This window comes from Dromiciops gliroides, chromosome 1 (genome assembly GCF_019393635.1).
Source record: "Dromiciops gliroides isolate mDroGli1 chromosome 1, mDroGli1.pri, whole genome shotgun sequence".
NCBI lineage: Eukaryota > Metazoa > Chordata > Mammalia > Microbiotheria > Microbiotheriidae > Dromiciops > Dromiciops gliroides.
The window spans coordinates 66,883,450-66,907,349 of record NC_057861.1 but is presented as its reverse complement, the minus strand read 5'-3'; the positions used below and the strand labels follow the sequence as shown (position 1 = coordinate 66,907,349).

Here is a 23,900-nt window from a genome sequence, read left to right as displayed (position 1 = left end):
TTAAGAGAGAACTCTGTGCCCCTAGGTCCAAGGTAAGGAGTTGGGCAGGAGCCTGGTGTATTGAAGGGATACGGAGAAACAGGTGAGCAGTGTGGACAGCATGGGGCTCAAACCAAGCTCAGAAGGGATCTGACTGCAACCCTAACTCTACATTTTGTGATGTTATGAGATAGTTTGTGGTCAGACTGGGGAAGCCTTGTGTGATAATAGCTAGCATTTATACAGTCCTTTAGAGTTCATCAGATTTCTTTTTACAAATGCCATCTCCTTTGATCCTCACAATCCAATAGCCCTGGGAGGTTGGTGCTATTATTACCCCGTTTTACAGATGAATGAAACTGAAGCAGACAGGTTAGGTGACTTGCCCAAGTCACATAGCTAGTATATGTGTGTGAGGTCAGATTTGAACTCAGGTCTTCCTGACTTCAAGTCCAGGGCTGTTAGCCATTGCTCCACCCAACTGAATACCCATCAAAAGTGATAGGACTTGGGGGGCAGCTAGGTGGCGCAGTGGATAGAGCACCAGCCCTGGAGTCAGGAGGACCTGAGTTCAAATCCAGCATCAGACACTTAATACTTACTAGCTGTGTGACCCTGGGCAAGTCACTTAACCCCAACTGCCTCACTTAAAAAAAAAAAGTGATAAGACTTGATGCTTTGGGCAGTGGGAGTTCCTGTTCATTGCCCATTTCTGATACTTGACTGCTGCCTTCGCTTCTCCTGTTAGCTTTAAATCCAGGGTTATAACCTTTTTATGTTCCTAGACCCCCTATGGCAGTCTTAAGAAGTCTTACAGACCCCGCAGAATGGTGTTTTAAATGTCATACAACAAGTAAGATAGGATTAGAAAGGAAGCCAATTACGCCGAAATAAAGATGTAGTTGTTTTCCCATTCAGTTCATGTCCCCTTGAATCTATCAGTAGACTCCTTGGGTGTCCATGGACTTTGAGGCAAGAACTCTTGATAGAGACAGAGCAACCGTGTACTAGATTGACAGAACCCAAGATGCAGGCAGAGGGAAGGCACAGGATCACTTAGGATCACATGTTTAGAGTTGGGAAAGATGGACTTTAAATGTCATCTAGGCCAACCCTCTCATTTGAGGAAACTGAGACCCTGAGAAGTTAGGTCAGTCCATGAGTCAACATTTGTTAAGCACCTACTAAGTGCTGAACACAGTCAGGAGCTGGTTAAGTGATTTCCCCTTCCCTGTGGCTCCAGGGGCCATGTTGTAGAGCCCAGAAGTCACCAGACCAGGCTAGCACAGAATAGGAAAGAAGGACTGCAGAGAGGCCCTAGTGTAGCAGAAAGACACCTGGACCAAGCGTCTTAAGCCCTGTGTTCTAATCCAGACTTTACCCCTACCTTGTGAAAATCCCTGCCCATGTCTGGGCCCTCCATTTCTTCTGTCATATCTAAGGTCCCTTTTAACTAAAACATTGAAAAGAATCATAACATCTTGAATTACCTTGTTTTAAGGCTTACAAAGTGCTTTCCTTACAACAAGCCTGGGGGGTGGGGTGGGACAGGGTAAAGCAGAAGCAAATGTTTTATCTCCATTTTACGGAGAAGACTGAGGCCTAGAAAGATGCCTTCAGAACATAGGATCAGAGATTTCAAGCTAGTAGGAAGCTTAGGGATCATTTGGTCCTACCCTCTCCTTTTACAGATGAGGAAATTCAGTTCCCCAGAGGTGAAATGACTTCCCTTGTTAGATGACAAACTTCTTGAGGGCAGGGACTGTCTGTTGCCCTTTTTTATATCTCCAGCTCTTATCTCAGTGCCTGGCACATAGTAAGCCCTTAATAGAACTTTATTGAGCTGAATTGGATTACCCAGGGTCCCTCACACTTTGTCTTAGGTTAGAAAGTGAGGAGCTGAACTTAGGATTTGACTCCAGAGCCTGAACTATTTCCACTGGTGTCACTTAGCCCAGATTCCCCACTCTTTCCTCCTTTCTACTAGGGAGCAAATGGTTCAACCCTGACATAGAAGTGGATCACAAGGTCCAGAGTAGAGAATGGACTTGTCCAAGGACATGCAGCAAGTTAGAGACAGACCTTGGTCCAACCCATAAGAGCCCATCCCAGTGACTCAGTAGGTCATTCACATAGGGTCCCATGCCAAAGTGGGGGGTGAGAGCTAAGCCTGATCTCTGTTATAGATCCACCCTGCCTGGGCCCCAAGGTTTTTTTTTGTGTTTTTTTTTGGTGAGGCAGTTGGGGTTAAGTGACTTGCCCAGGATCACACAGCTAGTAAGTGTGTAAAGTGTCTGAGGCTGGATTTGAACTCAGGTCCTCCTGAATCCAGGGCCAGTGCTCTATCCACTGTGCCACCTAGCTGCCCCAAGGTATTTTTGACCTGAGCAGGAGACTAAGGAGTCATAGGATTTAGAACCAGAAGGGACCCTAGACATCATTTACTCCAACTCTCTTATTTTATAGATGAGGAAACTGAGGTCTACAGAAGATAAGTAATTTGCCCAAGATCATATAGTCAATAAACGTCAGAGTGGGTGAAATTCAAACCCAAATCCAGAGATTTTACATGAATACTCCATTCTTTTTCAGGTTCAACTATGTCCTGTTGCAGACCCCTCCCAGCCTCACCCCCACCCTTCTATTTGAAGTGCCAGGGGGTAGAGCAGATTCCCTTGTAAGGTCCCAGGGGATGTCTTCTGTAAGGCTCATGGGTCCAGGGATCTTGGGGAGGGGAATGTTGGGGGCGGGGGAGCATCTTGATCCTGGAAACATGAAACAGTAGAAACCCCTAGTGGGCTGGGGGTCAGGATACCTGGGTTCAAGTACTGGATCTGCTATTTAACTAGCTTTGTGACCTTGGTTGAGTCCTTTCACCCAGAGCAGTGCAGTGGATGTGTGCTGGGCCTATAACCCAGAGGTTACTGGGTCAAGACCATTCTCTTCAAGTTTCTTTGTTGTTGATTCATTTCGATCATGTCAGACTCTTCATAACCCCATTTGGAAACTGAGGCAAACAGGGTTAAGTGACTTGCCCAGGGTCACACAGCTAGTGTCTGATTTGAACTCGGATCTTCCTGACTCCCGGTGCTCTGTGCATTGTGGCACCCCCTAACAGCCAAAGTTTCTTTAGACCTATCTATAAGAAAGATGGGCTGGCTACCTGGGCAGGTAGTGAAGGTCTTACAGCAGAAGCTGCCGTGTGATTTTGGTATCAGGAATGATATGGAGGAGGTACCTGTTCTGAGGTCCTCTCCAACCCTTAAATCCTATGATTTCTTCATCTGTAAAATGAGGGAGCTGGGCTATGCGATGTCTAAGGTTCCTTCCGGCTCTGATATGCCCCTCCATCTCCCTGGGCCTCAGTTTCTTCATCTGAAAAATGGGAGGAGAGGTTAACCAGAGAGGCAGTTGTGGTGTTGTAGAAAGAGCGTTGGATTTAGGATCCAAGGAGCGGGATTTGAATCTGGCTCCCCTCCTTATTTCTTACCCAATAAGAAATCATCTCACCTTATTACCTACCCGTGGAATAAGTAACCATTTCCCCATTCCTGGTCCACCACTCCTCACCAGTAAAACAGTGGTGCCCACTCTATTTATCTTGAAGGGTCATTGGGAGGGAAGCACTTGGTCAACTTAATAGTGGTTTTAAAAATCTGAGTTGTTATTCTTGGAACCCCCAGGCTGCCCCAAACTAGTGGAGATACCCTGAGGCGAGAGGCATCCTGGGCCCAGGAGGACAAGTTCCCTGCTGCCTATGAATCACAGCTGTGACTGGGAAGGTATGGCAGGAGAAAGCCCACTTTGGTGCTCGGGCCTGGCCTGCATTGGTGAAGTCACCGATTGCCGTTCACGCCACAGCTCTTAGAGAGACTGTCCCCAGGACCTGCCTGTCCCCAGCTCTTGCTAACCAGATGCACACCCAACCCCTGGGCCATCAAATGGCTCCACTTCTCCGTCTAGGCCAGCTGGATGGGACTTGCAGGCGGTGGTTTTCTGGACCCTCCCTTTCTCCTCTCCGGAGCCTCAATAGATTGAGATGGAGCACAGTCCTCAGTGGGGTGGTGGTGGTGGTGGTGAAGAAACCCATCTGTTCTACAGACTATACTCTCTGCATGACCTTGGGCAGGTAACTGCTTTCCTCAGTTTCCCCACATGTAAAATGGAAGTAATCATTCTTGCAGTATCTCTATTGAGTATATTGTTATATTGGATTGATCGAGAGGCTAAATGGGGAAATGCTTTGGAAAGAATACAATGAAGTTATTGTTCTCGTTCTCCTGCTCCCTGAGGGGCCAAGACAAACTTGAGGTTTATTATTGGTCAGTTGTACTCTTTGGGGTCCAGTTTTTGCCTTTCAAGAATGAGGAGCTTAGGCTAGTTGATAATCTCATGGTTTTATGGCCTTGAATTGGGGTCGAAGAGTTCAGTCCTGGGGGACCTGAGAACTGAGGCTGAGTGGGGATAGGGGTTATGGGGTTCTCTCCTACCTCCCAAATCTCATGTCTTGCTCCCTGATCACCTCCAGCTCTCTCCAGCCAAAGTTTCCACCTGTCCTTGCACACATGGCTCTTCCCAACCTCCACTGTCGTCTTCATTCTGCTTTCACTGTTTAGAATATCTACCTTTCTCCAACTTCTGGTCCTTCTAGACTCATCCCAGGTTATACCTTCTGTCCTGGCCCCCTCACTCATGGGCTGCCAATGTCTCTATAATTGCTGAGCCTCTCCAGCCTGGTACTCGTCTGTCCTGTTAAGCCCTGGGCTTAACCCCCAGCGAGGGACTCTGAATGCTGGGGGGGTGTGCGTGTGTGCTTGTGTTGTCTTTCCAGCTATACTAGGAGATCTCAAGGCTGGGTCCTAACTCTTACACACACATATCTGTGCTTCTTACCTACAGGGAGCAGCAGAGCACCCTAAAGACAATCGAGTGGGTCTGACCAGGAGATCTGCGGACAGTCACAGCAGCAACCATGAGGTTTTGTGTGTTTCCTGCTTACTCCAGCCAAGAGCCCCCTCCCTCATCTACATCCTTACCTGTGCCCTGTGGGGAGGGGGAGGGTGTAGGACTGGTTCTGGGCCAACCCTAGGAATCTGGGACCATGGCCTGGGGGAGGGTGGGTGGGAGGCCTTCTCTGTCATATGGACTGGTGCCTTTGATGATCACCCAAGAGTGGAGGCCGAGAGTAGAGGAGAGTGAAGGGTAGGTCCAGTAATGGAATCTCAGCTCTTCAAGCCAGACCACATCACATCTCCACCCAGAACTTGGATATCCGATAGCTTCCTTGGTGCTGCTCCACAGGGTGGCTTTGAGGGTGTCTGACTTCAGTTGGCCAATCATGGACAAAATGGTGCTTGGCGGGATCCCCTGTGTTCTGGGCAGAAGACATTGACATTCCAGTTGCCGTGGCAGCTGTTCCGAAGTTGAGAGTGCTCTGACATCTCAGGGACACTGTTCCAACAGCCCCATCAAGAAAGATTTTCTTTATTTTGAGAAGAATTCTGGACTCCTGGCCACATCCTACCTCATAGCCTTGAAAGCCGGGCTGGAGAAGGTGGCGCCCTGGGTGCATCTCTGAGTGGAAATATTTATATTTCAAGCATGGGTATTGAGTGGAAGCTGATACACCAGCCCTGCCTGAAGAGAAATAGTGTTTTAATTAAGAGTCATGTTTACCATGGAATGATTGTACAGGTGCAGAATAAAATGGGGGAGTCAGTGAGAGGCAGCTTGCGTGTCAAATGATGGATCTTTGAGCCAGGAGGCAATGTTGCTTTTCCTAGAATATCTTCCCTGGCACAAATCTTATGGGGATTAATGCTACATCATGGCCCTCGGTCTGCCCCTCCTGGGACCTGGGGTAAGCTGGCAGGGGGGGGGATTTGTAACTTCCTGTAATACTCACAGACTCTGGAAAGGGTAGGGGTAGGGAATAATATCTCATACTAATTCTTATTTCTATAGAGCTTCAATGATTGCAATGCCTTTTTCTTAACTGTCCCCCCCATCCCATGAGGTAGATAGTGCTACAGATGAGAAAACTGAGCTTTAAAATGAGTGACTTATCAATACTCGTGCAGCTAGAAAATGTCGGAGACCAGAATTTGATTTTGTTTTGTTTTGTTTTGTTTTTGGTGAGGCAATTGGGGTTAAGCGACTTGTCCAGGGTCACACAGCTAGTAAGTGTCAAGTGTCTGAGGCTGGATTTAAACTCAGGTCCTCCTGAATCCAGGGCCCGTCCTCTATCCACTGCGCTACCTCGCTGCTCCAAGGAGACCAGAATTTGAACTGAGGTCACCCTGACTCCAAATCTTGGGCTCTTTCCAGTACCACAGGCTGTGAAACCATTGTGGAAAAAAGTATTGGACGTGGAATTAAAAAACCTGGGTTCAAGTGTCCAACTTTTCCCCTTGTTAGCTGGGTAATACTGTTTTTGGTTTTTTGAGAAAAACATCTTTTATTATCATCACCACCTAGCTTTCTGTGCTGGACTGTGTGCCCAATGAGCAGATGATTTTTTTTTTTTTTTTGGTTGGTGAGGCAACTGGATTAAGTGACTTGCCCAGGGTCACACAGCTAGTAAGTGTTAAGTGTCTGAGGCCAGATATGAACTCAGGTCCTCCTGACTCCAGGGCCAGTACTCTATCCACTGCACCACCTAGCTGCCCCTGAGCAGATGATTTTAAGACCATCTACACAATATTTCCTTCATGTTTCAAAAGATGAAAAATAACTTAACAAGGTTAAATACAAAAGTATACAAAACAGAGGGCACAAAATATCTATCCATGTGTGAGATTTTACTCCCCCTACAACTTTACATTTGTTTGAGAAGTACAACTGGATAACCAGAAATATCATTCTTCTGTAGTTCTTTCAAGTTTAATGGAAACAGATTTAACCTGATTATAACACTTAATGCCAGTATCACTGATTTACAAAAAATAAAAATAAAAAACTGTATTTTTCAGTAGAGTCAATGAAAGACCCATGCAAGCTAGAATGCTAGCTGTTTGGTAAACAAGACATCAGAACAAGAATTTCTCAAAGTCCCAAATTTTAAAATTAAGTTGTTTTTTTTTTTTTTCAAACAGCATCCATTTTCCTGAATCAAAGATGTGAAGCCCAATCTCATTCCTCTTTGTGCGTGGGTGTGTGATCTTGCCTTCTCATACTGAGCATCCAGATTTTGAAATACTTCTTCCTCTTGCTTCAGAGTTTTATAATTTCCTTCATCAACTGATCTACAAGCAACTTCATCCTCACCCTTAATACCCATTACTTTTTTGAATTTGACATTTAGGTCCTTGTTTCCTCAAATTCAGTTGTTCCCAAGTTTCAGCATACTGTGACTGATCCCCTTCTTTTTCTATCTTGCCCCCAAAGCATCTCTCTTTTCTTTTCCTCTTCAGCAGATTTCAGTGGATTCATAGCTGCTGGATCATAATAGCCAGGTTCAGCTATTCCCATCTCTGCCAATGCTTTGGCCATGGTACAGGCATTTGAGCTGCCGTAGCTATCTGTGGAGTTACTTGTGTTTTGGGTGCTAGAAGGACCAGCAGCAGTGGGCTCACCAGTAACTGCAGCTGCTGCTACTCTTTCTTGCTGTTTCTGTTTTTCAACCATTTCTTTCTTTTTTCTTTTTTTTTTTTCTGTTCTTGGAGTTTCTTTGCTTTTTTCCAACCTTGGAACTAATGCTTCTTGTGCATCTATTGCTGTGTTGTGCCCTCCAAAAGGAAGTGGATTGGGAGTCTGATTTAAACTTCAGCTAAATCGTCATGGTTTCTCAGTTGTCTTCTTTCCTTCCCAACTTCTACTCCTGATTCTATGCCTATGTCTTGGCCTTGACTGAGACCCAACTTGATGCTTTCTCTCTCCTTGCTTCTTCCATTCTCTGCTTCTACTAAGATGACGTCTTTCACGAGGCCTAGATCTTGAATGACTTCTGTCCCTTGATGACTTTCTTTGTGCTTGTGTCTGTCCTCACCATTTTCAGATGGAATCACTCTCTCCAGAAGAATGTTCTTTGTCATTTTGGTTGCCCAGATTTGTGTATCTCAGAGGACTTGTCTTTGGATTCATGTCTTCTTTCCTCTTTGCTTCTCTCTTTTCTTCCTTCATTTTCTGACTTCAGTTGTCTTTCTGTTGACGATCATGATCTTGAATAATGATATTTTTAAAAATTTATTTTTTTATTTTTTAGTGAGGCAATTGGGGTTAAGTGACTTGCCCAGGGCCACACAGCTAGTAAGTGTTGTGTCTGAGGCCGGATTTGAACTCAGGTACTCCTGACTCCAGGGCCGATGCTCTATCCACTGCGCCACCTAGCTGCCCCAAATAATGATATTTTGATGTTCTAGGAGAAACAGAGACATTGGACTGCCTTTTTTTTTTTTAATCTCCACCTGGAGATGACTTTTCCATCTTATTCTGTGTTATTAGTCACCGCGTTCCACAGAGTCCTAGCCGCTGGGGCTGCACCTCCACTGACTGCTTTCAACTAGTATCTGGAGCCTTTATAGCTGACCTGACTAAACACTTGCACCAGAGACCCAGATGGCACAAAAGGACCCGGGGGAGGGCTTACTACAAAGCATCCTGGGGAACCTTTGTGCTGAACCTTGACTTCACTATCAGAGCCTGTTTCACTATCTGCAAAATGAGGATAATCCTTACACAGCCTACCTCAGAATTGTGAGGAAGTGATTTGTAGACCTTAAAGTTCTCTAGAAGTGCCAGAGCTAAAAGAGACCTTATAAACAATGGAATTCGAATCTTTTTATAGAGGAAAAACCAGAGGCACAGAGAGAAGGGATGTGACAGCTAGCAAGGAGTATAGCCGGCATTTGAACCCAGATCCTCTGACTTCACATTCCCTTTCGACTCGACTCTATTGCTCTGAACATCTTTTTAGTGTTTCCTCTGGAAGGTTTAGGTATTGCCTCACAGGCTCCTCCCTGGGAAAATGGCTCCCCCTCTCTAGGGAGGGCTGTTTTTGTCCTGTTATGAGTTTGCACCATGGAAATAGAGGATGCTTCTAGCACCCACATAAGTAAATCGATTCCCTGGATATAGCCACACTAACTCAGTGTCCCTGCAAGGCTTGAAATGAGTTCTGGATTAAGAGGGCTTGAGTCCTGCTTCTGTCACTGGTCATGTAACCATGGTGAGTCCTTTCTCTGGGCCTTAGATTCCCTGTCTATAAAATGAGGGGCTCGGCTCTAAGAATCTTTGTTCTGTGCTCCAAGGTCCCTCCCATCTCTAGCTTTCTATAATTCCTATTCCAAGTGCCCCTTTAGCTCTGACATGTCCACATTCTGAGGTCTTTTCTAGCATCCTATATTCTGAAAGTCCTCTGAGCTCTAAATCCCATGATGCCGTGAAGGTACAAGGTGCGCTGTTATTGATTAAGGTCATTGACAGCCTGGAGAAGCATTTTCCCCCAAAGGTCCTCCTTCTCCCCCCTGCTCGTGCCTGAGTCTTTGCCAGGGCTTAGATCCTGGGTTTTGTGGGTCCTCCCTCACAAGAGGGAAGGTTCTGGGAACAAGGCCTGGGAGGCCAAAGACCTGTCTACCTGTGTGTCTTCTCCTGAACTCAAAGGTTTACCTTTGGGCTCCATTCAGGCACCTAGAAGATATGCTCATATGTAGTTTTTTTATTCATTGGAACCATATATATGGATATAGCTATGTGCATACGTATATATATATATATATGTTGAATGCTTATACACGGGGCATACATTGAAGTTATGCACATGCATGTAGTGTAGCATGTACACACAAACAGGTGACATATACATGTCATGAGACATGTGTGCCCATCAGTCAACAAGTATTTATTAAGCATGTACTTTGTGCTGGGCACTATGCTAAACCCTTTACAAATATTATAAGAACTCTGGGAGCAGGTGCTAGTATTATCCCCCCCCCCATTTTAGAGTTGAGGAAACAGACAGAGGTTAAGTGACTTGCCCAGAGTCACATGGGTAGTAAGTGTGAGAGGTAGGATTTGAACTCAGGTCTTCCTGCCTCCAGACACAGTTCTTCATGGACTGTGCCACCTGGTTGCCTTTATCTCCTCCCTCTCTGCCTTTGCACTTGGCTGTCCCCCATGCCAGGAGTGCTCTACCTCCTCACCTCTGCCTATTTAGTTTCCCCGGCTTCCTTCAAGACTTAGCTCAAATTCTGCCTTCTGCAGGAAGCCTTTTGCAGTCTTCTCCCTCTTCCCCTTCCCTCCCCCAAAAAAACCCCACAAGGGGCTTATGTTCTAATGGAGGGGATGGCATATGAACAACAAGATGCGTACATGACATATACAGAGTGGATGGGGACCTCAGAGGGTGATGTCCTAGCAGCTGAGGAAGGAGAGTGGGTGGGAGATCGGGAAAGGCCTCTTATAGAGGGTGGGATTTGAGCTGAGGCCTGGAATGGGGCAGGTGGTGAAAAGCCTTCAGGGCTAGTTCAGTCTTTCAGTCGAGTCCGCACACGTGGAGAGTGAAAAGAGGTTACACGTGCATGCTCACGAGACATGTAGGTGCACCCCTATACCTGGACTATGTCCACAGGATACATATTATATACCCATGGGACATACACGTATGGGTATCCATGTGGAAAACACCCATAGCCACACTGGACATGTGCCTGAGGTCTGCATACATACAATGAGAAATGTGAGTACTCTGATACACACTGGAAGTGCATGCGTGGGATCTGCCTAACTGCGCTGGTAAACACAGGAACACACATCCTGTCTGTCCATACATGTACACAAACACATGCAGACTAGACACACAATGCACCAGTTACCATGCACAGAAGTTGCAGATGTACCTCCTTCCCTCTCCCCCTCCCCTTCTGCCCCCCACCTCTCCTTCCTCCATCTTCTCTAGCTGGGTTGGACTAAGGAGCATTCTGGGCTCCTATGCAGCTGACACCCTGTAACTCTGAAATAAACAGGGAAATTGCATTAGCATAAATTTGAATGAGCTTGGCTGGCTTAAATGGCTTCCTTATTTGTCTGCAAACCCCCTAGGTGGTGGCCATGCAGTATGCCCTATCCAACGTGGGGGGAGGGATTTACCTGGGGGAGCAGGAGGGGGACTTGGGGGCTGAATCCTGATTTCTAGTCTCTGCGGATCCCCCACCCCAACCATACAGGACTGAGATTTCTCTCCCAAGCCTGCATCCTTCCATCTCTGTCTTCTCACTTGTCTGCCCACCTCCCCTCCCTTCTCGGACTCATTTTGTTCCCCATGTTGTTAGTCTTTCTGGGCCTCTATCTCTGTCTATCTCTCTGTCTCTGTTTCCCTCTTTATTTTTGTGCTGAGCACAGGGCCAAGCGCATTGTAAGTGAATAATAAATGTTTGCTGACCCTCTCTTTCTCTCTCTCTCTCTTTCTCACCAATTCTATGGTGCCCCCTCTTCTTTTCTCTTTGTCCTCTCTATCTCTTTCTCTGACTCTGTCTCTGTCCTTTTGTTTTCATTTTTTCTCTTTCTCCGACCCTTCCTCTGTGTCAGGGCTTCTCCTTTTGTCTGTCTTTGCCTCCTTCTCAGTCCCTGCCTCTCTGACATCTCTGGTTCCTGATTCTTTTTTGTCTCCACCTTTCTTTCTGTCCTTGTCACCCCACTGGTGACATAACCTGTGTTTTCCTTAGAGCTAGGCTTGCTGTGGCCTAGTTGGCGCCTGGGCCCTGATCCATTCTAAACGCTGCTTCTGTGCACCCCACTGGGCCCATTGCTTTTAATTCCCTCTTCCATGACCTGAAAGTCTTTTTCTTGGATTCCAGGTAAATTTGATTCTTCCTAGATTTCACTGGGGAAACAGCCTGAATTTGGTCCTAGGAAGTCTGGGGGAACTTGGGGATGGTGGTGGTGACAGGGTATTGAAGAAACAGGAGTTGACCCTGGCTTTGCCCTCAGGGGCCTCCTAGTTTGGGGCAGATGGTGGAGGAGCAGATTCAGACCCAGTCTCAAAAGAGAAGGAATAGGTCTAGGCCTCGCCCTCCGAGAGCTCACAGTCTGACTGGGGAGAGCAGAGTTACTCACAACTCAATTCAACGAGCATTCAACAAGGAAGAAGAGGACAGCTTAAGCTAGAAATATGATTTCCCTCCCCTCCTTCAACCAGAGTATTCTCTTGGCCCCAGATCTGTTTTTTTGTTTTTGTTTTTTTTTTAGTGAGGCAATTGGGGTTAAGTGACTTGCCCAGGGTCACACAGCTAGTAAGTGTTAAGTGCCTGGGGCGGCTAGGTGGCGCAGTGGATAAAGCACCAGCCCTGGATTCAGGAGTTCCTGAGTTCAAATCCGGCCTCAGACACTTGACACTTACTGGCTGTGTGACCCTGGGCAAGTCACTTAACCCCATTGCCCCATAAAAAAAAAAAAAAAGAAAAAAAAAGTGTTAAGTGCCTGAGGCCGGATTTGAACTCAGGTACTCCTGACTCCAGGGCCGGTTCTCTATCCACTGCGCCACCTAGCTGCCCCTCAGATCTGTTATTAAAATGGTTTTCTCATTAAGAAAGCTTTCTTCTCTACAGAGAGCTACTCTCTGTACCTGGCAACTGCTGAACCCCAGAGACAGCCTTCCTTCCTGGGGCCTCAGCCTTCCCAACTGGCTCTCAAGCCCTGTCCATTTCTGCCTGTTGCAGAACTGTGACTCCTAGCCCAGTTACCTCCCCCATGAAAGTTTGGTTTGCATAGTCCCTCAGGGCCTGTCCAGCTGAGATCCTATGTTCTGTGTGCTAAGGTTGCTGAGTAGGAAGGATGTTTGCTATATTCCATATTTTGACATCTGATGTTCTAAGGGCCCTCCCAGCCTGGACATTCTGCACTCTTAAGTTCCTCCCAGCTGTGACAGTTGGTATGCTGTGGTCTGAGGTCCCTTTCTCTTCCTTCCCCCAAAGAAGAAAAGCCTGTTTAATCGGGGGCAAAGTAGGACGCTTGCCGAGAATTCCATGAAGAATAATGGTTGTGCACTGGTGCAGAGGAGAGGTGGGGAGGTGGGGGGGGAGGGGGAGAGGGGGCCTGGCCTCCCAGAAGCTCTGGCACCTGCAGATGGGGAGCAGGCCCAGGCTGGAAAGAGTTTCGGTGAAACTTGGCAGGCTGGGGTGGCATGTTCCCGGCCCAACCTCTCCCTCCCTGACTGCGGCTGTGAAAGCAGGCCGGGGCCCTCCCAGGGAGAGCCGTCCTCCCAGCAGCCCCCAGTGCCCCGGGCCCTTGACCTCCTCCTGGCAGACATGACTCTTTCCCTGTTTGATTGGTCTCCTCATCTCAAGTCCCTTTCTTTACTTTCTGAGAGTCTGCTAAGTGGCTCTCTCCCACCTCGGGCTCTGCTCGTCTGCCTGCCTCATGCTCTGAAAAGCTGTTTTTGGTAGCGAGAAGGTCGGAGCTAATTTTTCTAAGTGGCAATTAAGCACCAGGTGCCTTCATAAAGCGCTAGGCAGCTACTGCAAGGAGCACCAGGAACAGTGGGGAACGAGGCTTTTCTCTTTGTAGCGGGGACTCTCTGTTGTTGCTGCTTTCCTCTGTCTCCAACACACCATCTCTGGCCTGGCTTTTTGTCTTATTTTTTCATTCATTCATTTATTAATAAGCATTTATCAAGGCAGCTAGGTGGCGCAGTGGATAGAGTATGGGCCCTGGATTCAGGAGGACCTGAGTTCAAATCCTGCCTTAGACACTTAACACTTACTAGCTATGTGACCCTAGGCAAGTCACTTAACCCCAATTGCCTCACCAAAACAAAAACAAAAACAAAAAAATAAGCATTTATCAAGTACTATGTTCTAGGCGCTGTGCTAGATTCTGGGGATACAAAAGACAAAAACAAAGTGGTCCCTGCCCTCAATGAACTTACCCTCTATTGGGAGGAATAATAATAATAAAGACCAACATTTATATAGTGCTTTAAGGTTTGCACTTGACAAACATCTCATTTGATCCTCTCCACAACCCTGGGAGGTAGGTACTATGATTATCTCCATTTTATAATCGAGGAAACTGAGGCAGAGGTCAAATGACTTACCCAAGGTCATATAGCTAGTGTCTGAGGCCAGATTTGAATCCAGGCCTTCCTGACTCCAGCTTCCACATCTACTGAGCCATTGAAACAGCATGAGCATGGATAATTCATTAAAATACACACAGATATGTATATGTGTATATACACATTATATATACATACATACATGCATGCACACATACATGTAGGGGTGGGGGATTGGTTGGTCATAAATCAGTTGGTCAGGGGGCAGCTAGGTGGTGCAGTGGATAAAGCACCAGCCCTGGATTCAGGAGGACCTGAGTTCAAACCTGACCCCAGACACTTGACACTTACTAGCTGTGTGACCCTGTACAAGTCACTTAACCCTCATTGCCCCATGCAAAAAAACCCAAACAAACAAAACAAAAAATAAATCAGTTGGTCAGGGACCAATTCCTCTTTTACATGTACAAAGTAAATATCAAACAATTTCAGGAAGGGAGTCAGCCAGTCAACAAGCCTTTTATTTATTAAGCACTTACTATGTGTCAAACACCATTCTCTGTGCTAGAATACAAAGAAAGGTAATAGCAAGAGGGCATTCAGGTAGCCCTTGGAGGCTCTGGCTTGTGCAGGTAAGGTGCCCAGACTGAGGATGACTACATCTCTCTCAGAGTCTTAGGGGCAACTCTAAGGGGCATTGAGATTTTCTAAGGTCATTGGCTCAAGCCCCAATTCCAGTGTGTTCTAAAGTTCTGGTGTGCTAATCACCTGTGATTGGCAGCATCCTTTAACCACTTGACTCCTTGTCAATAGAATGATAATGAATTAGCTTTCACAAAGGAACATTTGCTGAAAAGATATAGCAGGAACTAAAGTACAAAAATATCCCCCCCCCAGAGGCTTGGGGACCAACTGTGCTCCCCTCTACTGTCTCAGCCCCTGGGGAGAGTGGGCACCAGCTTAAAGCAGTTGCTACAAAGCATTTGCCCTGCCAAGTTCACTTCTGAATGGGGCATAGCTGATGGGGAGGGGGGTCCCTCCTTTGTTACAGGACACATCTCACAAAGCCCTGTACCAAGGGAAAGAAGACACAAACAGGAGGTGAAGCCATCTCAGACACAGGGCTTGCTGAGGAGGATATGGGCTCGTGGATGAGCCTGGTACTCTCCTCCCCACAGCGGGGGCGGGGGGGGGGCCCTACAGCCAGCAGGAAGGAAAAGAAAGAAAATTTCTCCGTTAGAATCTTTTGCCTGAACCCTCAGTTGCAGCTCAGCAGACCAGCAGAAGGCTTCTCTCTTTACACTGCTGCCATTGAACAGGAAACATTTATGGAGGACCTGAAGGGGAGAGCGGGGGAGGTGGGGGGCACCTCCATGCAACATCAGCATGGATTTCTGGCAGCAGATTCCCCCAAGGCTCCACGTGGGGCGGCAACAGGCAGAGCCCCCGAACATGCTCTGAGCCCTTATTTTTCCAGTCCTCCTCTCATACTAACAACTGAGAGCGGGGGCAGGAATCGGGAAAGGCTTAGTATGGGAGGTACTTTAGAAGGGAAGTAGGTGAGGGATGGAGGGGAGGAAGAAGAGCACTGTAGCCATGGCAACAACCTGTGCAAAGGTGTGGAGATGGGACATAGGGCGTTGTAAACAGGGCAAAGCAAAGGAGGCCTGTTAGACTGGAATGTGGAGTATGTGTAGGGGAGTCAGGAGACGTCAGGCTGGAATGGGCATCTCTTTCCCCCATCTCTGTCTTTTTCTCCTATTTCACACAAACTGTTTCTTTCCCATCTTTGTACCTCTCTATATCTCTGTCTGCTTCCTCTCTTTTCCTGTCTCTCCCTCCCTCTCTCTCTCTTTCTTTCTCTCTCCCTCCTTCCCTCTTCTTTTTCCCTTTCTCTGTCTCTCTTCCTCTTTCCCCTTTCTCTTTCTCTTCCTCTCCCTCCCTCTCTCCCTCCCTTTCTGCCTTTCTCCCTTCCTCTTCCTTTCTTTCCCTCTCCCATCTGTTTCCCTCTTTCTTTCCCTCACTCTTCCTCTCTCCCCTCTCTCTTTCTTTCCTCCCTCTTCCTTTCTTTCCTTCTATCCCCTCATCTCTCCATCTTTTTCTCTTTCTCCCTCCTTCCCTCTTCTTCTCTCTCCTCATCTCTGTCTGTCTCCCTCCCTCTCTCCTTCCCTCTCTGCCTTTCTCCCTCCCTCTCACCTTCCATCTCTCTCTCCCTTTCCTTCCCTCTTCCTCTCTCTCTCTCTCATCTTGGATAAACACTTTCTTGTTTCTCTGTCACACTCTATCTTTCTTCTGTCTCCATCTCTTTATCTATCTATCTATCTTCAGCTGTATCTTGATTTTTCCAGTCTCTTTCTCATTTGGTCCTTTCTCATTTTTTTCCCTAGGACTTTCCCGAGAGCAAATAGAGTTCTTGGGTTCCTTTCAAAATGCAATCACAAGATGTCAGGACTGGAAAGGGCCTCAGAAACTATTAAGAACAAGCTTCAAGGGCAGCTAGGTGGCGCAGTGGATAAAGCACCGGCCCTGGATTCAGGAATACCTGAGTTCAAATCCGACCTCAGACACTTTGACACTTACTAGCTGTGTGACCCTGGGCAAGTCACTTAACCCTCATTGCCCTGCAAAAGAAAGAAAGAAAGAAAGAAAGAAAGAAAGAAAGAAAGAAAGAATAAGCTTCTTATTGTACAGATGAGGGAACTGAGACCCAGAAAAGTCAAGCCCTTTACCTAAAGTCACACAGTTAGTAAATGGTTGAGCTAGGACTATGATTCAGACCTTCTGACACCCAGGTCTGTGTCCATTCCCTGATACCACACTACCTCAGCTGGCTAAACCATCAGAATTGGAAGGCCCCTTCTGGATTATCTTGCCCAGCCCCTTCAACTGGCTCAGCATGTTAATAGTGGAAGGAGGCCTGGGTTCAAATCCTGACTTTATTACTACCTTTCTAAAAGTTGCTCCTTGCCTTCTCTGGGCCTCAATTTCTTCATCTGTAAAAGAAGGAAATTGGACTAGATGACTTTTTAAGTCCTGTGATTTCGCAGATGGGGGAAATGGAGTCCCAGGAAGGGAAAAAGATGGGCCCAAAGTCACACAGTCCTCTGCAGAGGTGGTGCTAGGCCCCAGGCTTGTTTTCCACCACCAGGGCTCAAGTTTCCTGCATGTGCGTGGACCTTGACAAGAAGGGGTTCAGAGACCAGTTTTGGGGGCCTGTTTCGGCTCTGCAGAGGCTGAATGGAAAGTTCTGTCAGCAGATAAAGCATGACTCATGCGGGCCCCAAGAATGTGGTTTTAATTAATCCTGTGAGGAAAATGCAGTAATTAAAAAATCATAATACTTTCCCGGGTTGTGGTCTGACTCACCCTGGATCTCCCAGTCAGCTCCCTATCTCTCCTGGGGATGGAGCATTCCCTCTGGGTCCTGTTGCCCCACTCTCTCAGGCACTCCCACGACCTTGGAGTCTGGAGACCTTTGGCATCCATCAGCTCCAGGAGATCCCGACAGCCCAGTTCTTTTGGAGGTTTCTGGGGTGTGTGGGGATAAAGCAAGGTGCAGAGGTTAGTCAGTCACAGCAGCCTACGATGTCTGTGGCCAGCAACCCCTCAGTGATGGTCACTCTGATCTCCTAGCCTTTCATCTCTGGTGAATGGATTGAAGTCCCAGAGTTAGGAGGGATACTAGACCATCCCCTTCCTTGGCATCTCTACAAGGGGTCCTCTAGCCTCTGCCACGAAAGGTAATGGAGCTGAGGTGAGCAGCCGTTTGTATGAGGAGTCTCAGCAAATGGCTCCCCTCTTCTACCATTAGGTAGATTCATTTCACTGGGGTGCTCCACTCATTGAGATACTATGTGAAGAATGGTTAGACATTTACTCAGGAAATCTGTTACTTCCCAGTTGCATGACTGAAAAATTCAATGCTTTCTGAGCCTCAGTTTCTTCAAATGGAAAATTTCTTGTTGTTGAGTCATTTCAGTCGTGTCCTACTCTTCGTGACCCCATTTGAGGTTTTCTTAGCAAAGATATTGGAGTGGTTTGTCATTTCCTTCTCCAGTCCATTTGGGGGTGGGGCAGGGCAATGAAAGTTAAGTGACTTGCCCAGGGTCACACAGCTAGTAAGTGTTAAGTGTCTGAGGCCTTATTTGAACTCAGGTCCTTCCTGACTTTAGGGCCTGTGCTCTATCCACTGTGCCACCTAACTGCTCCCCACCTAAGTGGAAAATGAGAAGATGAATTGAGAAGTGTCTACTTTTCTCCCTCAGTTCTTTGCTATCACAAACATTGCTGCTATTAATATTTTGGTAGCTATGGCATCTTTTAAATTTCTTCTCTCCTTGACCCCCTTGATATAAAAATTTCAGGTCAGATTCAGTTGGGGGAAGGGGAGGAGAAAACTCCAGACACTGCAAAGTTGGTGCAGGAGAGGAGGATGGGGTGGGGGAGGGAAGAAAACAGAGTGAGCCGGGGTGGGGACAAGCTTATCCAATTGCTTAGGGAAAAAGTTGGGGAAACAATGATGTCTGGTAACTTCCTCTTTTAACTAATTATTTTCTAATTCAGGTGCTAAATGCAGTTGTTTCTATGCTGCTGAAGAGTACACATTTCATCAGAAGCCTCTAGCTAGGGGTCCTCTGGGATAAAACCCTCAGTCATTCACCCTAATTCTGACTCTGATCAGTGTTCTCTGCATGGGATTCCCATGGCAATGAGGCTAGCCCAGTACAGCTTAGATCTTGAATTCTGAACCAGCCTTCCCAGGCATGGAAGGGTAGCCAGAGGTGGTTATGTTTATAAGAATGACACCAGCTCCCATTGCAATGGCCTTTTATAAAACACTTTTTTTTTAATTTTAATTTTTTTTAAGTGAGGCAATTGGGTTAAGTGATTTGCCCAGGGTCACACAGCTAGTAAGTGTTAAGTGTCTTAGGCCGGATTTGAACTCAGGTACTCCTGACTCCAGGGCTGGTGCTCTATAAAACACTTTCTAACAATAGCCCTTGCAAAGATGATTATTCTCATTTCATAGATGAGGCAACTGGGGCTCAGTGCCATTGGATGCCTTGCCAAAGATGACACAGGGTGTAACAAGTAGCAGAGCCAGAATTAAAATTCAGGTCTTCTTAAACCCTAGATGCTTCCTGCACGAGACATAGGTGAGGCAGGATCCCTGAGGACTCTTCGGATTCCCGTTGTTGCCCAGTGATCCCATTTGGGGTTTCCTTCTCTGGCTTATTTTACAGGTGAGTAAACTGAGGCAAAGAGGGTGCAGTGACTTGCTCAGGGTCACATAGCTAGTAAGTGTCTGAGGCCATATATGAACTCAGGAAGAGGAGTCTTCCTGACTCCAAGCCCACTGCTCTATCCATTGAACCACCTTGTTGCTCCATTTGGATGCCTACCTAAGACTCACATGGGGGTAGTTGGTGGCGCAGTGGATAGAGCGCTGGCCCTGGAGTCAGGAGGACCTAAGTTCAAATCCAGCCTCAGACACTTAACACTTACTAGCTGTGTGACCCCGAGCAAGTCACTTAACCCCAGTTGCCTCACCAAAAAAAAAAAAATAATAAAAAAAAATAAAAAAACCATAAGACTCACATGCTTTCACTTCTAGCAAAGTTCTGTTAATTGCCTGGGACCCTGGGCTTTGGAGTCCCACTCAGATGCTGTCTGCCACATTTATTTATCTATTTTTTTTTCAATTGTTAATCTGTGTTGAGTATGTACAATTGAGATCCTGAGATGGAGATTAATCAAACCTTGTGGGAAGTTACAGAATCACTGAATCCTAAAATCACAGGATATTAGAATCATAGAATTATTAGGAACCTATAATCTTTACCTCAATGAATTTTTAAAATTTGTTTTTTATTCCAAATTTGATAAACACAAAAAGGGGGAAAAAAGGCCCAAATGCAAAATAGAACAGAAAAACAGGATAATATGTGAAAACATAAATACACGGCTCTATTATGCACAGCTTGGTTTTTAAATATATGTAAATAAACATTAAATAAATACATTAAATTACACATTGAGTTTCTAAGCCTCTTTTTTTAAAAACATTTTTACATGCATTTATTATCTCTCCCTCCCAACTGAACAGTAAACATAAGAAAGATTGAACCTTCCTAAGAAAAGTATAGTCCAGGGGGCAGCTAGGTGGCACAGTGGATAAAGCACCAGCCCTGGATTCAGGAGGACCTGAGTTCAAATCTGGCCTCAGACACTTGACACTTACTAGCTGTGTGACCCTGGGCCAGTCACTTAACCCTTATTGCCCCGCAAAAGAAACAAACAAAAAAATCTCCCCCCAAAACAAACAAAAAAACCAACCTATAGTCCAGCAAAAAAATTTCCATGTCATCTTTGTCTAAAAATATATGACTCACTCTGCATTTTAAGTCCGTTACCACCTCTCTGGAAGGTGGTGGGTGGAGTGTTTAATTTTCAATCCTCTGGACTGGTGGCTTATCACGCATCGATTAGAGTTCTAAAGTATTTTTAAATTGTTTTTCTTAATAATAACATGTAACACATAGACAATGCCTACTCTATGTGCTCTGGGAATATTATCTTATTTGATCTCCAGGACAGTTCTGTGAGGAAGAGGTCAAATGACTTGCCCAGCCAGGATCACGTAGCTAGTAAGTGTCTGAGACCAGATTTGAACTTCCTGACTCCAGGCCCAGCATTCTCCCCACTGTGCTGCTTAGCTACTGTCTTTATGATGTCCTTACTATACAATTGTTCTGCTGATTCTATCTATCTCACTCTGCATTAGTTCATGCATGTCTCCCCAGGTTTCTTCAAAACCATCTTTTTGGCATGCCTTATAGTGCAGTATTGTTCAATTATATGAATATGCCATAATATATTGGTCATTCTCCGACCGATGGGCAACCCTGTGGTTCCCCGGTCTTTGGTTTAACAAGAACAATAAATATTTCTGGACATATGGGTCCTTTCTCTCTTTCTTTGATCTCTTTGGGGTATGGGGCTAGGGTAGGCATGGTCCAGTGACTTCTGTTCAGGTTGCTTGCCAAAATCGTCCAACCAACTTGCAACTGGACCAACCAGGCTTTAGGGTGTCTGTTTTCTTGAAGCTCCTCCAACCATCATCACTTGCCATCTTTTTTTTTTTTTTTGGTGAGGTAATTGGGGTTAAGTGACTTGCCCAGGGTCACACAGCTAGTAAGTGTTAAGTGTCTGAGGTCGGATTTGAACTCAGGTGCTCCTGACTCCAGGGCCGGTGCTCTATCCACTGCGCCACCTAGCTGCCCCACTTGCCATCTTTAATAAATCTGACAGGAATGTCAGAGCTGCTTTAGTTGGTGTTTCTCTAATTATTAGTGATCAGGAGCATTTTTTCATATGGCTATTGATAGTCTGAATTGCTTTCTTTGCAAACTACTTTTTCACACCCTTTGAATCATTATCTATTGGGAAACAACTATCATTCTTCTCTGTTCAAATCAGTTCTTTATACATCTTGGATACAGGACCGTTATCAAAGAAACCTGCAGCAACCCCCCCCCCCCTTTTCAGGTAACTGTTTACCTTCTAATTTTAACTACATTGGTCTTATTTGTGCAAAACCTTTTAAATATGATAAAATCAAAATTGTTACTTTTCTCTTTGATGATCCTTTCTTTTCTTTGTCTGGTCATGAACTCTTCTCCTATTCCTAATTCCTAAAGGTATGTTGTTCCTCTTTCCTCTAATTTGTTTATGAAGTGGCATTGCCTATCCTAGGTCACACATTCATTTAGAGTTTATTGTACTAAGAAACCTGGAGTCTTAAAATGATAGAATGTTGGAATCTGAGAATAATGGAACAGAAAAATCTGAAAATAATAGCAGACATTTACATAGTGTTTTAATGTTTCTAAAATGCTTTCTGTACATGGTTTCATTTGGTCCTCAAAAAAAGTCCTGTGAGGTAAGTGCCGTAATTATCTCTATTTAACAGATGAAGAAACTGAGGCAGAGAAGTTTAGATGATAGATTTAGAAATGGAAGGAACCTTCAAGGTCATAGCTTCCTCCATTTTTTTTTTTTTTTGCAGGGCAATGGGGGTTAAGTGACTTGCCCAGGGTCACACAGCTGGTAAGTGTCAAGTGTCTGAGGTCAGATTTGAACTCAGATACTCCTGAATCCAGGGCCGGTGCTTTATCCACTGCGCCACCTAGCTGCCCCCAAGCTTCCTCCATTTTACAGTTGAGGAAACTGAGGCTTAGAGATATTAATTGATTTGCCCAGGGTAATGTAGGTAGAATGTGTCAGATCTAGGATTTGAATCTATTTCCTTTGATTTCCAAATCCAATGCTCTTTTGAAGCACCAGGTGGTGTAGTGCAATTGAGTACTGGGCCCAGAGTCAGGAAGATCTGAGTTCAAATCCAGCCTCATACATTTAGTAGCTGTGTGACCCTGAACAAGCCACTTAACTTCTGCTTGCCTCAGTTTCCTCATCTGTAAAATGGGGATAATAATAGCGCCTACTTTCCAGGCTTGTTGTAACGATCAAATGAGATATTATTTGGATAGTATCTGGCACTTAATAAACGCTACTCCAACTTTTTCACTTCTTAGAAGGGCACACTGATGCCCAGTTAGGGGACATAGATGACATTTTTATTACAATTTGCAAACCACTTTGCAGACATTATCTTACTGGAGCCCCACAACAACTTCATGAAGTTAGTGTGGTATGCATTATTATCCCCATTTCCCAGTGTGGAAAATTGAAGCCTAGAGAGGTTAAAGTGACTTGTTCCTGATCATACAGATGGTTTTAGAGTTGGGATTTGAACCCAGGTCTTCCTGATTCCAAGTCCACTACTCTAGCCACTTTTTTTTTTTTTTTTCAGGGCAATGGGGGTTAAGTGACTTGTCCAGGGTCACACAGCTAGTAAGTGTCAAGTATCTGAGGCTGGATTTGAACTCAGGTACTCCTAATCCAGGGCCAGTGCTTTATCCATTGCGCCACCTAGCCGCCCCTCAGCCACTTATTTTCAATGCTTTCCTAAATCATTTATTCAAGATCATATAGTAAATCAGCAAGGATCTGAGTTCTCATCTCAGGCGGTCCTGACACGGCAGAGTTGGGACCCAAATCCTGGTTTTCTGACTTCCAGTCTTGTCTGAACCCCACTTTCCTTGCCTGCTCTGCTCCTCATCTGATGGATGTGAAAAGAAGTAGAGAAAGGGAAGCCCTGTGCTGTCTGAGGTCCTCACTAGATAGAGCTGTTTGTTTCATTGATCCAGGTCCCCAAGGACAAGCTGTTACCAGGGCCTCCTCTCCATCTTCCTGATCAGGGACAGAAATGGTGTTTCTCACTTTTGGGCTGTTTTCCTATTGATCTGGTTCCTTTTCCCCATTATCAACTCTCCTTTTCCTCTTCCTCCTCTGTATCCTTCTCTTCCTCCTCTCCCTCTTCCTCCACCTCTTTATTCTCCTGATTCTCTTTCTCTTCTTCCTCTTTCTCCTTTTTCTCTTCCTCCTCCTTCTTCTTCTCCACTTCTCTACCACCACAACCAGCCACTTAACTCTGCTCCCTCCCCTTTTCTTCCTCCTTCCCCAAGTCCCAGATTAAATCCAAAGCCATCCGATGCCTGTTTGAGACAAGTCCCTTCCCCTTTCTGGGCCTTGGTTTCCCCCTCTGTTAAATATTGTTGGTTCTGATGTTGCTGCCAGGAAGGGGTGGGGTCAGTGGTCTCTTGGTAAGTGTTTAATAATCAGCTGCAATAGGGGTGGGGATTGTGTGCATGACACACTTTTAAGTTAAATCTGAATTCTTATTTGGAATCTGAATCATTAACATTTTCCCTATCGCTTTCGTAAATAAAGACAAACACCAAAACGATAAATCTAGCCCTTATTTATAGTCGGTCCACTTCCAAGGTGTAAACGCTCATTTTGAAAATTT

General features: G+C 45.8%; 1 protein-coding gene and 1 pseudogene across 1 annotated transcript in view; one reads left to right on the top strand and one right to left on the bottom strand.

The window, feature by feature from the left end:
* SAFB2 (scaffold attachment factor B2) overlaps positions 1-5,062 on the top strand; it is a 95,653-nt gene extending 90,591 nt beyond the window's left edge. The window contains exon 21 of the mRNA XM_043968584.1: positions 4,879-5,062. Coding sequence (XP_043824519.1) covers positions 4,879-4,918 — 40 coding nt within the window. The 3' untranslated portion in view covers positions 4,919-5,062. The remainder of the gene's footprint in view (positions 1-4,878) is intronic.
* Positions 5,063-6,976: 1,914 nt separating this feature from the next.
* LOC122745408 lies at positions 6,977-8,403 on the bottom strand (annotated as a pseudogene).
* Positions 8,404-23,900: the final 15,497 nt, after the last annotated feature.